The 21,469-nt window shown below is 42.1% G+C and overlaps 1 protein-coding gene across 1 annotated transcript in view; it reads left to right on the forward strand.

The window, feature by feature from the left end:
* The window catches only part of CRLF2 (cytokine receptor like factor 2), a 36,559-nt gene extending 27,368 nt beyond the window's left edge, over positions 1-9,191 (forward strand). The window contains exons 7-9 of the mRNA XM_090031664.1: positions 1,147-1,261; positions 5,098-5,182; positions 6,388-9,191. Coding sequence (XP_089887790.1) covers positions 1,147-1,261; positions 5,098-5,182; positions 6,388-6,657 — 470 coding nt within the window. The 3' untranslated portion in view covers positions 6,658-9,191. The remainder of the gene's footprint in view (positions 1-1,146; positions 1,262-5,097; positions 5,183-6,387) is intronic.
* The last annotated feature ends 12,278 nt before the right edge of the window (positions 9,192-21,469 follow it).

A 21,469-nucleotide genomic window follows, 5' to 3' on the forward strand; every position in this document is an offset into this window, starting at 1 on the left:
AATAAAACTGAAGCTCTCCCCAGGTTATGATTTTCAAATTTTACAGGGGGCTCATCTCTTATGGGGGGGCTCAGCCCTCCTGAGCTCCCCCATAATTCAAACCCTGACTATTACACCTCTAAAGAGATTAAGTCTCTCATTGAGCCCCACAACTCAAATCCTATGGCACCACACAGTGCCCTGGTAGTTAAGGCATTGTACTGGGAAGAGAGATACGTGAGTGTATTTCAAGCCTCTCTGAGTTAGGGGGCCTAAAATCTAGATCTCTTGCTTTCTGGGCAAATTATTAATCACTAGGGTAGTGAACAAGAAGGCAATACCTCTACTCCTTGCCTTTCACATGCAGTATTTGATGTCAACCAGCCATTTCAATTTGCCCTTTTCCTGCTCATGCAATCAAAGACTTATGTAGAATTTGTACTTTTCCCAGAGCAGCTGGATGAGAAAGGCATGAAAGTGATGTTAAATGCTTTGGTGGCCATCTTACAAACCCTTTTGAGCATACTTGGAAGGATAAGTTGGTGCACAAGGGACTGCAGAGAGCTTTTTAGACTAGGCAGAGGTGCTGGGTACTTACACAAAACCAATGGAAACTAAGAGCCTGAATGGAATTTAAAATGTTTCATGGAGGTTAATAGGATACTGATTAGTGACTTTGGCACTTAAAATGACACCTAAGCAGCACTTACCCTAAAAGTGCCATTTCTTCTTTTGGTCTCAGATTAATCAGTATAAATTCACATAATCAGGGATCCTGGTTTTCTTTGATAAAACAAAAAATCCCCAGTTTTGGAGTTAAAAAAGTAACCTAAAATCCACATTTTTCTATGATTAAAATGAAACACCAGTAATACATACATACATACATACATACGTGCGTGTGCGCGCGTGCGCATGTGTGTAGAAAACCAGGATTTCTGCTCATAATTCAAGCCCCACCTTCTCCCCATGTCAATTAAAAGGAAGTCAATTATGATAGATAGCAAAAAAGTATAGCATGTTATTGCATAGTTTAAGGAATAGTGATTTTCACTTTCTGTTTAAACTGTACTTCTCTCTTCCTTAACATCGCTATTGTATAGAATGTTTGCTTCTTAAATTGATAAGAAAGTTTTTTTCAACAAGTATTTCTGCGATTATTCCTAGGTTCATGTGCTGATGATATAAAACGTTTGTCAGATGCCATAATCCTCTTAATATTTTTTCTGGTGATCTTTCTCATAATATTCATCCTCCTGATTTTTCTGTGCAAATGGCAAAGGTAAGCATACATTTGCTTGTCATAAATATTTTCATTAATGTAATGAAATACAATGGAAGACAATGCAACACAATACAACACAATGTAATAAATGCTGCAGCTGATGTCAGGATCAAAGTATTTAGCTTTCAAATACATATGTGACAAGGAAGTCAGATTTTGTGACTACAGAAAATTGGGTGGTCAACAACTTAAGCAGGGCTTTAAGGGCTGCTATGCCATGAAATTACTTCTCCAAGTGGTTTCCTTTCATTTACAAGTATAAACAGAATGATTGTGGTAGTGCTGAGGGACCTTTATAGTCTTACAAGGCCTATCTAGCTTTGGATTTGACCTTTTTAAACCATTAAAAAGCCAATGCCTTTTTGCCTTGCTTCAAAGCCAGTCTTTACTTCTTTGTGTCACTTTTGTAACCTGGGTATCCCCAAAGTGAGTCTTCCCCCTCACCAGTAGAAGGGGAAAGCCAGCAGGGTACATGTGCTGGGGGTGGAAACTGTAATTTACTTGTAGCTCCCTCCTACCTATCATGTCTTAATAGAGGGGGAACAGAAAGCAATGTTTTAAACAGATATACGTTTAATATATGTTTATAAAAAGGTAGTGAACTAAAGCGAATATTTGCAGGTTATAAATGCATATGATTATAATTATATACACACCTAAATATAAACAGTTAAGTATTATAGTTCCTAACAATATGAACAAGTAAGTACAACAATAAATGGCACTTTAAAATATCAAGCATACAGTTAACAGTTAATAAACACTCCAAAATGCACAATGTATATCAAATAATCAATAAACACTCTACAATACAACATGCAGTTCTCTAGTGGTTCCTCTCCTCTAGCGCATCTCTTCCTCCTGCCTCTTCCCTGGTGGGACACCCGTTTCCCCACTAACCCATGTGTCCCAAGGTGCTGGGTGGGGCAGTGGTCATAAGCTCCCTGGCTTGGCAAAAGTTTCTCCAGGGAGGGCTTAGTCCAGGCCTCAGGGGAGTGGCATGACTCGCTCATGCATCCCAGTGGCCCAGTCCTTCTCAGGGGAAGTTGCGGGCCTGGGCTGCCTCATGTATACCCAGGGCTGCGCCACTCTGAATGCTGTTCATTGTGCTTGGGAACCACTCCATTCCTGGGGCCCTTGTGGACCCACTGCAGGGAATGGGTCCCAGACCACCTGGCTCCTCCATCTCCAGGCCAGTAGTGCTGGCTCCCGTGCCCAGCCTCATGATGTGATTGGAGACCCAAGCTGCCTCACTGTGGCTCCTAGGATCTCAGTCCCTCGTGGACCCTCCATGCAGCGACACCTGCATTACAGCCTGGCTTTGTGCCAGGGTTGGAGACCCAAGCTGCCTTGCTGCAGCTCACAGGGTCCCAGTCCCTTGCGGACCCTCTGTACAGCGATGCCTGCACCGCCTACCGCTTTTGTCTGGTGGCAGAATCTTTCCGGCTCTTCTGGGCAGCTGGATATGCCTGCTGGGAAGCTCTTCCAGGTCTTGGTCCCACGACCCTTCCTTCTTCTTTATCCCTTACTGACTGTGCCTTGTACTTGGTGTCGCACCCCTAACGCCGGTGCAACCTTGACCTGCGAGCCTGGGTCGGCACGACCGGCTTGGCGCGAGGAGGGGGATTTATGACCAGGCAGGTGGGTGATAACGGCGAGCAGGAGTCAGTATGATTTAAACACAGAGTAATGGTTTCACAAAAGATTTATTTTACTTACGCTTCTGATGGCTTGCAGCATAGGCAGAGGAGCTGATTGATTTATTCAGTTACAGCATGCAGATATCATGTTACCCAGCATTTACAGGGTGGGTAAAACAGTTGCTTCCGAGCGATTCATATAAGCTGTTGCAGTCTGCAGATTACTAAGAGCTCTTGATAAGAAAGATAACGTCAAAGATAAAGAGATAAATGGACTGGTAAGACGAGATGGGGTACGCCAAAAAAAAAAAAAAACGTAGGCAGAAGAGATAACATTTGTTGTGCACAATCTGTTTTTCTTGAGTGTATACACAGTTCTCCGTTCTCTGCTCTCTCTCAGCTTTGGGCAGAAGTTCCTTCAAAGTTTTATCTGACAGGTGACCAATTACTATACGCCAATCATAAATAATTAACGAGTTGGCACTTGTGCTTTCTTTGTTTGCTCAGGTTTCATAAAAAAAAGGAGGGTTATTTTTATTTGGGTGGTACTGGTTCTGTTTGGTCACAGGATGGTGCACATAGTATATTTAATTTTACAACTTCACTAAAGTCAGCTAATCTCGTTACTATAGGTACTTTATCTTTTGTGCTGGGCTGTCAGTTTTTCTCTCTTGTATGAGAACTCAAGTAATTTGAAATGAGACACAGATAGAGGTGTGTATATGCAGCACTGTTAATACAGAGGCATAAATTACAACCACAGAGTTTGTTGTGTTAGCCTCTGACCTTTTGTCACCTGACCTTTTGCCATCAGCATTTGAAATCAAAGACTTTGATCTTTGACACTTGGCACACAGCTGCTTATATCCCCTTCTGGGGCTCTGCTCCAAATTGAAAATGAACCAATTTGTGGGGCTGCAACTTCCTAATTAAGTCCACTCCTGCCTCCACTTTGGAGTAGAGGGGGAGCGGACTCTCCTCCTGGCTCTTCCCCTGCCTGTCTCTGATTGGTGGGTTTTGCCCCACCAACGCATTCACGGTCTCCTAAGCCCGGAGAGCTGGGCAAAGCCCAGCAAGCCAGTCACACTTTCAAGTGCCATTTTCAGAAACTGTATGTGATCAAAGAACCAATAATCATTGTTGCATTAGGCTAAAGTAGATTGATAAGCACAGTCAGCAAATACAAGATATCAGCAAGATTTTTGGTTTTATAGCTTGGCACATCATTTTATCTACAATAAAAACTGAAAAAAACCAAGAGAATTAGTTGTTTTTCTTTTGAAAAACTCATGCTACAATACCACAGATGAAGATATGTGTTACTATAATCCCAACTCAAGTTGCACACCCAGGTTTTCACCAGTCTGAAGAACAGAAAAGGGCCTAAGTTTTGTAACAAGCACCAAGCCAATGTAAGGCTGCTTCTTGCACACCAGAATAGCCATACTGTGCCCTGATGTGGTAATTTCCGGCTAGTATTTCATCCCTTGGGGGACAATTCTTCAGAGTTTAGAGGAAACTGGTATATAATGCATTTTGCTGTGATGCGTCTTGGATAAATATGCCAGAAATCAGTCGTAAGCCAGCATTTCTCAACCTGAGGGTTGCAACCCAAAAGTGAGTGGCAAGAATATATGAAAGGGTCACAAACAAACGTTAAAAGTGAATTCTCTTTTAAAGGAGAAAAATGTAGGGAACATGGGTTTTCCACTGCAGGCTGGAAAAGTTCTGCAAGAGGCTGCTTGGGGCCCCTCATACCCTACACCACTCCCATACCACATACTGGGAGGCTGGGGCCTGGAGGCAGGGGGCAGAGGTCAGGAGTGAAGGGCACCAGCAAAGTCAAGGGACTGTTTTCTACTTAAACTATTTACTTGGGTCAGGACTAGCCAGCAATGTTTACAAATGGGTCCTGGTACAAAAGAAGGTTGAGAACCACTGTTCTAAGCTGATGGCATCCCTCACTCTGTTGCACACTGCAGAATTCATTCACAGGAGAGAAGCTTATACACAGATTTTAGGGTGAATGCTCTTAAAAACAATGATACTGAATATGATTCATCAAAGATAAAAGACGCTTTTTATACTATAGTGCTGCAGTATGAATTGTCTTTCTAAACAAAGTTCATTTTTGGAGTAAGTCATCCTCCTTTCAATGGATGGAACATTTAGTAAAGTTTTTTCTCTTTACAGATTTCAGAAGTCAATCATGCCAGTGATACCAGATCCAAAATATATATTTACTGACCTCTTCACTGATCACAATGGAAATTTACAGGTAAAACATCCTTGACCTCTCTGGCCAATTTTAATTCAAACACAGCTGTTCAACCATGTAATCATTTGAAAAAATATGCTACCTATTTTTGTGGTGTCTGTGGAGGTTTAAAGTAACCTCTGATCCAGAAGCACCATTTCTCTTTCCACTTCTTGACCATCTGGTCTTACAGAAGAACTATGATTATTTTCACTCTATGTTAACACCCAAGGGCCCTGATCAAAGACCAACAATACTTAGCCCTATTCAAACTGTCAGGAACTGTCTGAAGAAGCTTGCAATTGAAGGCAATACATACCATATGGGAAAAGATAAGGGCAGTTCAAGATAAGGATGAGGCAACATTAGTCATGAAATGCAGCTCAGTAGCAGCCACATCAAATCACTGTGCACCAAATCACTCTTTCCAGATCTCCAGCCTCTCTAGCCACCACATTTGTTAAGGCTTTCTGACATAACACTGTCAATGTCCATTAAAGCCTCCAGTCCTTTAATATACATTTTGCTAAGAAAACAATAAATCCTCATATCAAAAGAGACTAGCCTGTGAGAAAAACAGCATTGTGCTTCTCTGTTGGAATATATGTTGTTTACAGGGAGAAAACTTGGTACTTGTATTCTTATGAATCTGCCCACTACCTTGATATCAAAGTTTCACCATTGGAGATTTACATGAATTATCCTGCATTGTATTTATTTGCTGAAGATGCCTCTTTTTTTAATCCTTAAGTGAGGAATACAGTTACTTACAAACCTATGGAAATACATATAACATTTATAAAATGAATCCATAGTCTTTGAACATTTCTTGGTTCTACAACTTTCATCTCAGTTACTATTTATATGATACTTTACCCGACATTTTGATTAGGTCTAGGCTTGGCTTTTAAAGCCCTTCAAAATCCTAAGGAAAAACAGGAAAAGGTATTTCATGTAGTTAAGTTCCCTTGAAAACAACATTCCCTGAAAATGCTAGATAATAACACAAACAGCATTGAGGGTGCCCTCTGGTAATCTTCTAGACACTTTCTTAATGTGTGTGTTTTTTGTTTTATTTTTTATTTTGTGTCTTCTATTGGCTTCTTACCAACTTCCCTAGTGTGGTTGGTTCTAGGAAAAAGCCATGACTAAAGGAATAGTCAGGGTCAGTGTTCATTTTTAGCAAAATTAGAGAATGTGTTAACATCAACATTGCATTCTTCCAGGAATGGTTTGACAAAACGGAGAATGCAATGGTCCAAGCAAAGATGGAATGTGAAGAGCAAGAGTGCATCATTGAGGAGGAAAGAGTGCAAGAGAAAAAGAAGGATGTTAAAGGGGAAGCTAAACAAAGGCTTTGTGAGTTGCCAAACATGCATGAAAGAGATTATCTAAATTCTGTTCAAAACACCTGCCTACCACCAACATCCAGTGATATGGTTTCTTTGGAGAGTTTTAAGTTTTTAATGAATGAAGACATGTATGTCATGTTATGAAATTGCTTGCTCGGAAAGAACATAAAGTACAGAGGATCCTGATAAGTTTAAAGAGGCAATTGAATACCATTACATGTTAGGCTTGTTTAGTAGGAAAGGTTAAGCTGTAATCTTGATCTGAATCTGAACTTTCCCAGTGCTTCAAAATGAACGATGCAGGCTTATTGATAAAGCTAAGGGCATTATAGTCATATATTTAGGCATGCTTAGTTTCTGGTTTTAGTTGGGTCCCTGTAGCCTAAATTGAGTTCCTGCTTCATGATGTGGACAGGAGAATTGAAGGAGTCTGCTTCACCCATGGTGCATACCTACAGAGGTTGGATGTGCTTCTGGTCCTAGCACTTAGAGAATACATGGATTTCATACAGGTGGTGCAAGGTACCAGACTGCCCCATCCAAATGGACAGGAAGGGCATATCTGCACCATCAAAGAAGCTTACTAGGGAGTTCCACAGTAAAGCATGTTATGCGCATTACACCCCAAAGCAGATATAATGTGGGTCCCTTGGTTTAATGCTGGACATCCTGGAGAGCTTAACGCCATGCATCTATGGCATTTACTAAGGCAGCTGTATCACATCTGTTTCAGCGTGTAGCCTCCAGAGCAGGAATGGAATGCTTTAGTATGGCTCCACAAGAGGTAAAGCTACTAATAACTTGTCCTTACCCCATCATCTGCTAACCCCCTTTTAAAGGGTATACAAGCAGCTCACATTTCACTCCAGGGGTGTATCCCCATGAATGGGAATGTGCGTTGCCTTGGGGACAGACAGCAGCAGCACAAGGTGTGCCACTGATACTTGTCTCTGGGGAACTCCCATGCCACACATGCTCTGGCATGCAGCATGTTACCCTGGGTGGGGTAGGGAAGGCTGGGGCCAGCAACTGTGCTGACCCTAGCAACCTTACCTGGGGTCCAGGGGCCTCTGGGAGCTGCAGTTGTATCAGTCCTGCAACATGGAGCCTGCCTAACAACTGGAGTGTGGCCCTGGTCAGCCAGGCTCCAGTTGCGGGCAACACACGCTGCTGCCACATGCACAGGTATTGTGACCCCAGGATCTCCTGGGGTCAAACTTTCTCCTCCCCCGACACTGCAAAGTAGCAGCACAGGGAGTGCCTGCATGTGCGGCACATGCGGTATATGGCACTGTAGCAGTACATACTACACGTCCACACTTGTCTGAACATGCCCTAGAAATCAGTGGCTAGGAACAGCTGTTGCATTTGTCCCTGGATAAGTAGTTTCTGGACTTGTACAAAATACAAATATTCCTTGATTGACATGTACACACATCACCCTTCTAACTAGGGTTTAGTGAGCAGTGAATGCAATGCTTTTCTGCCATTGATTCCATCTCAAGATAACTGTACAGATGTACTTTGCAATATCCCAGGATAAACTGTTACTACCTCTTATTTGGGACACTTTTTTTTATTTATCCAAGGCCAATGGATATGGGCTTTGTCCTGGGATAAAATGATTTATTCTAGGATAAATGCAACATTTGTTTGAGCCATTGGGTTTGCTACAGGTACAATGCTTTCAGGAGCTCCCACTGGCGATTAAAGTATTTGCATTGCACCCAGAGTCCCAAAAAAAACCCAGAATCTGTTCCAAAGAATATTATGTTTAGGATGCAGAGTATCTTACTGGGTCCTGATCTTGCAATGAGTTCTAGACAGGCAACTCTTAAAGTTAATATAGTTTGATGCTGTGCAGCAGACTTTGCTTGTAGACCTTGCTGCAAGATCAAGAACTTGGAAACTAGTGAGTCTCATGTCCTCAAAGTTTTCTCTTTGTATAAGTAGACAAATTATTGTACAGAAATGGGATAATTCCCTATTAATGGTATTTTGATTTGCTGGAGGGTCTCTTCTTTGTATAATATTGTAAGTCATCTTTTAATATATTCAGCAATTGTAGAATTTACTAATTACTTTCTGCTCTCTTGCATTTATCAGTCTTTTATTATCATAATGTGCCTCTCAGCTTTAGTTAAAATATAGAATTTTTTTTGCTTTCTAATCTCATTTAATTAGACAACGTGAAAATACTTGAATCATCCAGGCTATTTTGTTGGTCTTCCTGTACCACTTAATTTACATGCTTCTTAAAAGCAAATATTATAGTCAAGCACCTAAACTTAAATTCATCCCTAGCATTGTATTAATTTGTTGAACTAGCGCCTCAATTCATGAAAAATGGCATAGATTTACACCAATTGAAAACTGGGCCCAATAATATTTCAGATCAATAGAATAGGAAGCTAAGATCAGAATATACATGTATGATCAGTACTACTGCACAAAATATTTCCCATAAAATTCAAATGTCTGAATAGTTTTGGAAAGAGCCATGTTGATTTTTTTTTCCTTTTTAAAAAAAATGTAATGACTTTTTGTAGAATACATTTATATAAAATATAGTATACAATAAATGATATTGAAATATTCTGAGCAATGCAAAAGTATTTTTATTGAAATGTAACTTTGTGGAAAAGTTAGAATTTGGGGGTAAGTGTGTGTGTGTGTGGGAGGGCTGGAGGAGCGAGAATTTGTTTGAAAACAAAGGTTAAGTTCTAAAAATCTCAAAACACTTTGCCAATTAGAAATTCTGTCCTCAGAAATATCTGGATATATGTTTTGGTACTATTAAAAGTATGGTTCAAAACACAAGAAAGGTGTTTCCCTCAAAATATTGAAGTTGATTCTTTCTGTTATATGTGGGTTGTGTTAGTCATGTTGTGGTCACAGACGGACTAATCTCATACCTGCCCTAAACAGAATGATTGCAGAAGTGAGAAAATGTACAATACCAAAATGATGTCTAAAAAGTGTAGTATTAAGTAGATTACTTTTGAAGGATTTAAAAGGAATTAGAACCCCTTTCTGAACAACATAACTGTGTTATTACAGATATGCATATCCACATATATACACATACACACACATATGTATGTGTATGTGCGTGTGTGTGTGTATATATACACATACACATACATGCACACACACAAACATACATACATATATATGTAAGATAGATAGATAGCTATGTAGGGGTACAGCTAGGTGTCTGGAGCAAAGAGGAGGGGCAAATTCCAGTTAGTGTCATGGCTGCAAACACAAAGAGGTGGCTGCCAGCAGCAGACTCTTCCTACCACCCCCCCAAGTTTGGCATCTTGCCCAGTTGCCCCCATCACGCTTCCTCACCCTTGCAGTTACACTACTGTACACCATTGTACATTCAATACGGTAAGTCTATCAGGCTGCTAGGAACATAAACTAGAACTATATAACTCCCAAGTGATTCCATTTTAAAATTTATTTGTCCTTATATTATAACCAATAATCCCATCATAAGATCAGATTCAATTTTTGCTGTGGAAAAGATGAACATCAACTGGAGGCTGGTGTAACTTTTTTAACCTTCCTATGACCACGTCAGAGCTGGTACAAAGCTAAATATCTTTGTATTGTTTCTATATCAATTTTAATACATATATACACATTTAAGCTTCCTATGACTGTCTTCTATTTAAAGGTAACAATCTGAATATGTTCTTGTTTCTAAATGTATAGGAGGTAATTTAATATACTTAAACATAAATTTAGAAATGTGGCAGATTTTTTAGGCATCATATTGATAAAAAATGTGTCTTTTAAGAGCACTCTTTTTAAACTCCCCACTTCCAATTAGCTTCCCATTTTAAAACTACCAACCAAATTAAATTTTACAAAAGTGAGACACTGTAGAGGGCCCTGGTACTCTGCAAATAGGTGTTTAGCCCTTCTGAATACACAATCCCTGCAAAGTATCTCAAACTGATCCTCCCCATAATAGAGGCATCTAAAATTATTTGAAGATTTTAGCTTAAAAATTTGGAATTAACTTTTGTATCTTGCATGGGAGACTAGAAGGATATTTCAAGTAGTTTCTTAGTTTGGACATTTGCAGGGGGTTGAGGTTTACTTCTCTTTTCTGCAAGAAGTAAACCTCAATGTAGCAGTCTGCCCGTGCATACATGAGCGTGTGTGTGCACACACACACACGTACACAACCAGCAGATGCATAGCAGGGCATCAGCGCTGCACAGGGAAACTCCATCTGATAGGCTCCCAGTGGTGGTGATGCAGCCAATTGCTTGCTGCAGCAGAGACTATTTTTTGCAGCTCCCCCTGCAACGGCAGTGTCTGCAGTTGCTCCACTCAGTTTCCCTTTTGACCACCCCATCTAAGAAACTCAGTAGCACTTATTTTTATGTTCACACTTTTGTCTTGTTCATTCAGCATAGTTTGTAGTCCATATCTAATGTATAGAGGGTAATAGAGCACTGGGACTCAATATTGTGGAGGCAACTGAAGGCCTGATATAACAAGCTCTGTTTTCAAAACAGCTTGGGCAAGGGTGTTAGCTGCCAAGAAAAGATGATGCATATTCTCTGCTTGAGTTATGCAGAGTTATACAAATAAACATTTTTCTGCCATCATCTCCCTTCTTATATCATCCTTCTGCCATTTCACCTTTCCTCTCCGGGTCTGTTCATTTTATTTTGAACTCCCACATGAATAGAAATTACTTGGCCTTTTGCACCCATTCCCATACTGAGTGGCAGATAGGAGCAGAAGGTTCTTTGTGATTCAGGATAGAAGGACCACTGGAGTGTTGGCCATAGGGTTGGAGGACAGAAGAGTGTGAAAGGCAGTTTTACAAGGTGGCAGCACAGCATGGATATAGCTGTGTTCCCAAGCCACACAGGGGTCCCACGAGACTGCCATCTCTTGCAAAGCCTTTGATTGGACAACTAGACAACATGTATTGGTTACGTAACAAACATTAAAGTGCACGTACTTTGGAACACAGTGCTCCATTGGAGACACAGCAGGGCTTGTGGCTTAGAAGGTTTGTCCCTTCTAAGCAGGGATCCTGGTTTTCTCTGATTAAAAAAAAAATCCCCAATTTTCAGGTTAAAAAAAGTAACCCCAAATCCATATTTTTCTGTGATCAAAATGAAACACCACTCACACATATATATATGTATATGTGTGAGTGGTATTTCATTTTAATCATGGGGAAATATGAATTTAAGCCCCAAATGGGGTTTTTTTCTAAATCAGAGAAAACCAGGATCCCCGCTTCTAAGACACCAAAGACAGCAGTGAATTTTGTACCTCTGAGGACTCCAGACAAAGGGCAAATAAAAACCTGCCTCAATGGACACATCTTAGAAGAGGGGAGTCCCAGTAAAAGGCTGGCAAACAATAGCAAACCCACAAAAAAATCTCAGCCTCCTGATTGGCTGGGAGGGATCCTTTAAGCGAGAATGCGTGTGTGGGATGACAAGAGAGGGAGCTGTGCAGTGGCAGATCCACCCCTTGTGGGGGACAGCTGGAGCTCATGAGACGACCTCTGGAAGATGCAGGAGCACTTAGCCCTGAAGAACCAAGCTGGGGCTTTAGGACATGACAGGCTGAGTCCCACAGGCACGCTGTCCACAAGGAACCTGTGAGCCCTGCGTGGGGAAGGCCAGACTGGAGGGAGTTAATCCATGGTGGCTTAGGGCATCTGTTAGATGGGGGAAGAGGGTACCGGGCATCATGCAGGGAAGCTGCTGGATAGAGGAAACCCTCTGAGGGGTGAGAGGAGGACTATAGAAAGGCCAAGAGGAGTTGGGAAGTGCAGTAGTTTTTGTGTTGCTCTCTGTTGTGTTGCCTTTGAGTTACAGTTTGTGCCAGGGGTGGGACAACACTGTCTGAGGGTATCAGAAGCCAGTCAGCTACCAGACAAGTCAGAGGGCACTGTGTCCCCTACCAGCTGCTGCCTGGAAACCCAGCTGAAGACCCTGCTGACCACTGGAGAGATTGCAAAAGGCATTTTACTGTCACAGTGAGCATCATGGTATTGTCATCCATGTATTTGAAGTGCTGTGTTATCAATGTGAAGTATAGTACGCTGTAGTCAAATAAGAAATATGTGAATGTTGGGTTGTTTACTGTTGATTGTTACCCAGTATTATTAGCTTAGTTATTCCTTTTGCCTTTTTGTTTCATTTAGAAATTCAAGTGCCTATAGTGTGTGTGTGTGTGTGTGTGTGTGTGTGTGTGTGTGTATTGATAGACAGATATATAGATAAATAGATTGTATTAAAGTTTGTATATATACCGGTTTGAATCATGCCTTGCACTGGAGGAGGGGATCTCAGGGTACTCTGCTGCTCAGCTGCTACCCTTTCTTCAGTGGACTGGGAGAAAGACCAATGCCACTGGCACCCCAGGGATTTGAAACTAGCAGTAGGCCACCCCTAGTGTGGCTGATCAGGGTTACAGTTAGATCTCTGTTTTGTGCTAGTCTTCAGATTAAAAAACCTAATGTTTTCAGATGGTGTCACCAATTAGCTTTGCTGCATAATGCTGGGCTGCAGCAGATTTCTGTGCAGTGCTTTAGCAGAAATTGGGAGGGGTCACCTCACAGTGAGTCCCACAATACCTCAGGCCTTGACTGTTACTTGAAATATTTTTTCAAGCAGTGACAGAGTGCAGGTAGCAACTCTAATGCAGTTTTATTTCCCGTGTGTTATTTCCCACTTTTTTGTTGTTTTTTTTCCTTCTGTCCATAGCAATACAATCACCTGTTAACTTTTCTAATCACTAATAGGATGGCTAAACAGCTTGTTAGAAAGTATATCAGACTGGGTATTGAATGGTTTACACAACCATAGTTACAAGTGAGCAAATTAAACAGCCAGTCAGAAAAAGCATGCTCAGCTCCCCACAGTGAGAGGAAGAGTACGAAGCAACCTTCCTATCTCCTTTTTATTAATTCAGAAGTTGTCACATTCTTCAAAGGCATGAGCCCTTCAGATGCTATGTCTTATTCCTAATTATGTCCATAGAAATAGAGATAGCTTGTCCCATATGGCAGTATAGACAAATTGAACGGTATTTTCACAACAGAGAAACAGACAGGCAGTAAATTTATTTCTGATGCAACAAATGCATCAGATATGCCTATGCAGCACCAATTTACTTTGATAGCTATAACATCTATGGTGTTGCCTTGCTTTTGATGTATGATTTTCAGAGAGAGGAAGGGTGGGAGGAAACCACACAGATCTTTTTAGCAAATAACAGGATTTATTTGAACCTGGTTTGCAGCTTTTATTTTCACTCATTTTGGGGTTCATTTTGGCTATGCTGGTGCCTTATAATTACCTCAAAAATGTTTTTATAGAGTTATTTGACCACTAAACACATAATTTTGAGCAGAAATGGATTGTTTTGAGTGCAATGAAATAAACTGAATGTCTTTAACTATGTACTAATAAAAGCTTTTAGAGTCAATTTCATTTTTTGTTGCATCTTATAGTTCTCCACACTAAATAAAACTGTTTAGTTTATTGATACTCTACTTGACCAAGAGCTGTGGCGAGCTTGAGGATGGGGTAGAGGGTTTTACATGTCTGAGAGACAGGCTCATGAAAAATTTTAATTTGAAGGCTGGACTCTGCTCTAATTCACATTGGACAGCAACAAGCAAGATGTGTTTTAAAAAGTGATTTTAAAAATGTCCAAGACCCAAAAGGTCTACTTCAGAGTGTAAAGGGAATTGGCACTGAACACAGAGGCTCCATTCTGTAGATTCTGCAGGCCTGAGACAGTCCCCACCCTAGCCAGCTCCCACGCCTTCTTCCTTATACCCCCTGATGTAGGTGTAGGGCCTTGAGAGCAGCTGGACTGCACTGAGGTCTGGTTGATGGTTCCCATGGGGCTATGACAGTTCAGAGCCACCCCACATCTGTGGCAAAGAACCAGGAAGTTATAACTGGGTGTGTCTACGAGATGCTATGAGATGCAGCAGACTAGTTCTAGTGTGCATTAGCGCATCATGCCAAAAGCCATGCTGCTGCGCTAATGCACAGCAGAATTAGTCTACAGCACATTAGCATCACGAAAAAGGCATGCAGTGGAGCACCAGTTACTGCATTGAGTTAGTACCTATTATTACAGGTACGAAACTTAATGCACAGTAATTACAGTGTATTAATGCATGTGTAGATGTGCCCACTGTTATTCATTCTCATTTTCCCCCCCTTTCCTATTCTTCTTGGTTGACTTCAGTGGCTGTGTGGGGAAGCTGATTTACTATTAAGTAAGTGCTAGGGCCAGGCAAAGCTAGTCCAACAGCAAGTTTCACTCCTCCTATCTATCCTTGGGCCAGCTGGTAAACCAACAACAAATCAGCCTGCACTACCCTTCCCGCCTTTCCTGTGATATAGTAGGTGGCTAATAGGGAACTCCTGAGCAAAGAATAACCTCAGCTGGGGCAAGAGTTCCTCACAGAGCTGCTCTTGGCAATGGAAGGTAAATGATGGAAGGCAACTAAGGAGACAGCCATAGGCAACACATAGAAGGAGTAATGGCGGGGGCATGTGCCCCCCCGTGATTTGCCCTTGCCAGTCGGGACCCCCCCCTGAGAAGTGCCAGTGGCACTTCCAGTTTTGTTCACAGCAGTTCCAGTTTTGCCACCAGCTCTTCTGGGGTTGGTGATCAGCTCCTGGGGGACATCCCCCCCATTGGTGGTCAGCCACTGGGGGACACCCCCCCCCAGTCGCTGATTAGCCATTGGAGACAGCACATCTTTGTGTTCCTTTTGTGGAGACAGAGCTTATTAAAACACTGGAGCTTAATTACACAGTATGGCTCCAGGAACTGATTTGCAGTTCTAATACCATCATGTTTCTTTTCAAAATAGAAATCTCTGGGTTTGATTGAAAAATGTGGGCATATCTGCATAGCTGGACTGAGAAAGGAAGAGAGAGAGACAGACAGACAATAAACCCTATATTTCAAGAGCGTATAGCTGTAGATAGATAGAAATTAGATTGTTATTGACCAACTCATTCAGAGAGGTCTAGATAGACAAAGAGATAGTTAGGAGATAAAGTGCCAGAAGCTGGAGTTATGGAATATCAACTAAATTCCGTTTTACTCACTAATGTCTAATGTGTAACAGCTGGTAAGGTCCTGGTATAGTTGATCAGGAAGGCATTCTACAGTACAGAGTAAATATGCAGCCCAAGTGCATCTGGAGATTAATTTTATTTAGCCCTGCAAAAGGACACGGCTCTCCAATTTATTTTAATGGACAGTACTTAGACGCCTCCAGGGATGGACCTTCAGTTAAGAAGAAGGCCTGTGATTCTCCATTCACCCCAACAGGGTATTTTAATTTGTTTTAAGATACTGCCATCTTCCTGGAATCCTACTTCCCTCTGACTACATAAGCAGCTTGGTAGGACTTGTATAGGACCAGGTACTGCCTAAGGTTCCCTGCCACCATTCTGTCTTTCCCAATCTCCAAACAAGAACATACTCATTATTACCAGCATCATTAAATCATAGAGAAGTAGAGCTAAAAGGGACCTTCATATGTCATCAGATCCAACCATTTGCCTGTGGCAGGATCAGTCCTATCCAAACAATGAATAAACACTGGATCCTTCTGTACCCAGGACACTTTCCTTCTTAACTGTCTACTAGCCTGGTCTCAACTGGAACATGCTTCCTCTCTTGTCTGCTGTCCTATGATAAGGCAAGGTAGGATTCAAATGCAATGAGGGCCTTGGTGCCTAGGACTTGTGGTCCATATATATTCCCTGTCCTGGATAGCTACTGTAACACTATGCTTGTGAGAGAAGTGTGTTTTTTCCACCATGGACATGGGTGTCTCTGGGACAACACTGAATTGCTCTGAGCTATTTCTGCACAACAGAAATAGCCTTAATTCTGAAGGGCAGAACCTTAGCCACATAAGGCATCTTGTCATATATATGAAATACTGGCCATTATGTGATGCAAGGTCATGGGGTAAGTAAGATGCCTAAAAATTCTGTACCAATTATGACTCTTAGCAATGAAACAGAATTCCACAATATGTGACCCCTGACTCCCTCTTCTAGGCATTTCCTACCAGCTAGTTCAAACACCTCCCTGGCTTGTTTTTTTACTGCTATAATTTACATGCTCCAATTTGTAAATATAAATAGATAAATACATATTTGTCCATGTATCTATACATATGTACATACCTAGATACATACACAATTTCCGTACGTCTGTGTAAAAACATTGCAGAATAAACTAGCAATAGATCTTCTAACAAGTCACTCATTTAATGTTAATGTTAGGCAGTTCAATAGGAAAGAGGTCTTGAGAAATGACAAGAGAACTGCCATGGCTTTGTTCCATGGAAGATAATCAAAAAAGGTTTGAAAACACCTGAGGCATACAAATGTGCCTTGGAGGCTATCATTGCTGACTGAGGCCATGGAATAATTTATGATACAGAACTTCTGAAAAGTAGTTGTAAATAACTGTTAGATCAGAATGGGTAGTGTGTTATATGGGATCTGAACTCACTGTGGAGACATATGGTGGACAGTCTAGCCTTGCATCGCTATTACCATGAGCTGTGATTCAGATTATATGGATACTACGGCATAGAGATGACCTACAAAGAATGATAATCAGCTACAGTAATCTGAATATGTAACTTTTTCTCAGTAACCAGTGATTTTTTTCTCCAGTCATTTTGCAATGTGGTAAGTTATCAAGAGGAACAGCTAAATTACCATAAAATACACCATGTTTGACAAAGATTTTCTGAAACAGTTGAATTTATTTCTATATGATTAGTAGTTACATTATTTCGTATTACTCAGCATCAGATATTCTGTAATGTCTAGGTTACCAAACACCTAACTGGTATTACCATAAATTAGTAATTAATGGTAAGGTTTTCCTGTAGGAATCATGGCAGCACGCTATCTAATTAGTCTCCAGGCTATGGCTATCCAAGTGGGCCTGACTGCCAGTGACCTAACAACTTCTAGTAGGCCTCAGTTACCTGCATGGATGTAAACAGTAGCACCTTCAGGGTACCTATACATGTGCTAGATGTCTACTCTGACTTCATTAATGCAAATTAGCAGACTCCAGCAGCCCCTGCATCAAGTGTATTCAGCATCCCATGCTTCAAAATGGTGCTGGGGATGCTTTAATGAAAGCTCATCAAGTAAGCACCCCCACCACGATTTCAAAGCATGGGATACTGAATACATGTGAGGCTGTAGGCGCTTGAGAATGCTAATTAGCACGCTTCAGCACAAACCGCCCCCTCCACCCATGAGCATGTGTAAAGATGCCCTCAGTGACCAGCAGTCCACTCAGCATGGGGAAGATGCCCCTCTATCTAGCTCTAGCCTCTGGGCTCCCTGGGACTTGCCTAAATTATTGTTCCTGGCTCCTGCCCATTGGTTCCTCATTTCTAGGCCCTGCCTCCTGACTCCATGTCCCCTAATTGCTAACTCTTGAGCCTCTTGCTGCAGTCTGGACACCTGCTTCTGGCTCCTAAACTTGTCTGCCCCTGATCCCCTGGCTTGTGACTTTGGTGGGAGCTTCATTTCCTGACATTGCCTGCTCCTGGTTCCCTGGCGTATGAATCTTTCAGGTCATACTCAGGATGATTGTCCAAGTCCTGGTCATCCCCTGATGTTGCACAATATACAGGTAGAATATATATCTTTCCTCACACAGCTACACCTTCCTTTCTTTATTTGCTTTATATAAACAGGTCTGCAATTCACAATTATGCGCCTATCAGTTCAATGTGCCTTCCTGCCTAAGACCTTTGCTGAGAAGCACACACGGAACTTGATTCTTATGGATACACCTTAGTAGTACTGCTCTTACATATACTTTCCAACTTTCTAGTAGCTGCCATGTAGAGACAGAGACTGTGGAACCTCTAGCATCCCAGGCAAGTGCTTTGAGACTGAACTATGTTAGCAATAGACACACAACACATTCTCTTCTCAAGAGTCTAAGTCTGGGTAGTCATGCATTTTGGATGACTCCATTCCTAGGCCTCTAAGGCCGCTAGAGATCCACAAGGGGCACATATACAGGACCTGCACACTCGCAGTCAGCAAAACTGTGTAATCATACATAACCATTTAGGTCTGTGGGGCCAGTGTGAGTACAGTAGAATGGCAACCTGGTGTAAATACGTTTTCTTGGTCTTACACGTACAAAAATGACATGTAGATGACAAGGTCTGGACGCCTAGCCATCTACCATAGAACAGAATGCCCTTAAACCAGGGGTCAGCAACCTATGGCCCATGAACTGGATCTGGCCCACAGAGCCACTGGACTTGGCCTGCACAGCTGCAGGGTTTTGGTGAAATTTGGCAGCTTGGAGCTTCATCTGTGCAGCACTGAAGCTATGTTGCGGGGAGGGAAGGGGGGCAGCAATAACCAGGTCCTAGTGCTGGCCCTCCTTGGAGTCATTCTTGCTTGCTGCCAGAAGACATTGCTAACTACTGCCTTAGATGACCAAAAATGTTGTGTATGACCAAATCTGCATGCTTATATGACCAGGAAAGGAGTAGACTGTCATCCCTACTGTATATTCCTCCTCCAGTTTTACCTCCAATTTCTGTTCTCATATGCTTTGTAGTGGTTCCGCGCTCTGGAAAATAGCTGTTGCATTGCATTGCAAGCATAAGTATATTCAAGAATTGTATGTAGTTATGAGTTAAGGCTTGTAAAATAGAATGTTAATATACTTGGCCATAAAGCACTGTAAAATTGCCAGTTATTATTGGCCACTTGGTTTTCTGCTTAATGTTCACCATTTAGGTAAAGATTTCTCAGCAGTTTCAGTGGGTATGTCACTTGAGATAGAATTGCATTCAGGCTTTGGTGTTAATAATGCTGATGTTCACAGTGGTAGTGTTGAGCATGAAGATGAGAATGAGAATACATCAAGGGAGTGGTTGAATCAAAGCTCCCTTTGCTCTCCAGCACAGCACTGTAACTATCACAGGCCAGGGCACTCAGAATACTGGAGATCCTAGGGCACACTCACCTAGAGTGGGAGCTGAGCCATGATCTGTTTCACTTCTTAACCCATGATGGCAATTACCACCCCACAGTACCCCATTGTTCACTGCCTTCTCCATTCACTAGAAAAAAAGGATGGAGGGAAGTGCAAGGGAGAACTTTCAGCCTCACTGGAAGGCCAGCAGCCTCTCTTCAAAGCCAGAAGCCACCTCACTGAGCCACTCACAGTCAATCTCACTCCATCCAAGCCCTACCTTATTCCCAAAACTTCTCTCTCATGGTTGCCAAAGGGGCCAGCTGCTAGAGAAGTGCTGGAGTAAGCACTAGATAATGGCTGTCCTGTCCTGTGGTTGGTTAGATAACTGTTCTGGGAAGCCAGAGACACCAAGGTTTAAAAACTCTGTTGGCCAACGGGGTCTATAACCCAGAAGCTTCAATTCCCGGTGACTACCCTAGCCACCCAGCTATTTGGGGAAAGATGGGATAATGTGCCAAAACATGTGACCATATTTGCCTAGAACACATAACCAGACTTTGCATGTATGTAGCTGTCCAGGTGCATAGACTGATGTGCACAGTATAGAATAACAACCTGTATGTAAGGGGGTGTTTTATTACTTTCATAGATTTCATAGTCATCAGGGCTGGAAGGGACCTCAGGAGATCATCGAGTCCAGCCCCCTGCACAAAGGGCAGGAAGTCAGCTGGGGTCATAGGATCCCAACAAGATAAGCATCCAATTTACTCTTGAAGGTGGTCAATGTAGGTGCTTGAACCACCTCCACCGGCAGACTGTTCCAGACCTTGGGGGCTCGGACAGTAAAGAAATTCTTCCTTATGTCCAGCCTGAAACGGTCTTGCAGGAGTTTGTGACCGTTCGACCTCGTCATCCCTTGGGGCACTCTGGTGAACAAACATTCCCCCAGATCCTGGTGGTCACCCCTGATAAACTTATAGGTGGCCATCAGATCACCCCTGAGCCTGCGCTTTTCCAGGCTAAAGAGTCCCATGTCTCTCAGCCTATCATCGTAAGATCTGTTTTCCTGACCTCTGATCATGCGCGTGGCTCTTCTCTGGACTCTCTCAAGCTTCTCCACATCCTTTTTGAATTGTGGAGACCAAAACTGGACACAGTTCTCCAGCTGCAGCCTCACCAAGGCCGAGTATAAGGGGAGAATGACATCCCGGGATTTGCTCGAGAAGCATCTATGGATGCAAGCCAGCGTTTTGGCCACTTTATTAGCTGCAGCATCACACTGCAGGCTCATGTTCATCTTGTGGTCAATGATGACCACTAATTCCTCTAGCTCACTGCTCTCTGTTCTCTCTCCTGGGGTCACCTATACATGTGCCACACATTTGCTCTGACATGCGCTAATTAGCTTGCATTGGAGCATAATCAATTGAGTCTGCTGGACCCTGTTAATTAACACACTCCAGTAGCCTCTCTGCCACACCTATTCAGCATCCCTGCACTTCAAAGTGGCAGTGGTGAAACTCAAACTACATCCAAAATGCCATGTAGATGACAAATTTGTCAGAATGCCACGCTATGTGTACTGTGTTCATCTCCTATAGGACTAATAAACTTGCTCAACTTAGCTTACCTTAAGAAAAGATTAAGATAGCTCAAGACAGCATGGCTGAAGATCAGAATGAAGTCTATTTTAAAAGAACAATAAAGCTTGTGAAAATATGTGCCTTTGTTTCCTATCACATTCTGCAGATGGTGTTAATAAAAAAAGCTTCAGCTTTTTTTCCTCCCCCCCACCTCCACCCTTTCATTGCAAGATAATTGAACTGCAGCATTAAGTAAAGTGGTAAACTTTAGCAGAAAGGGTCTAGCAGATGTTCAAGAATGAGATTATCTTTTATGGAATCTATATGCATGCAAACAGGTTGTAAAAACT

The sequence above is a fragment of the Crocodylus siamensis genome, chromosome 1 (assembly GCF_052110815.1).
Source record: "Crocodylus siamensis isolate JL-2025a chromosome 1, ASM5211081v1, whole genome shotgun sequence".
Taxonomy (NCBI): Eukaryota; Metazoa; Chordata; order Crocodylia; family Crocodylidae; genus Crocodylus; species Crocodylus siamensis.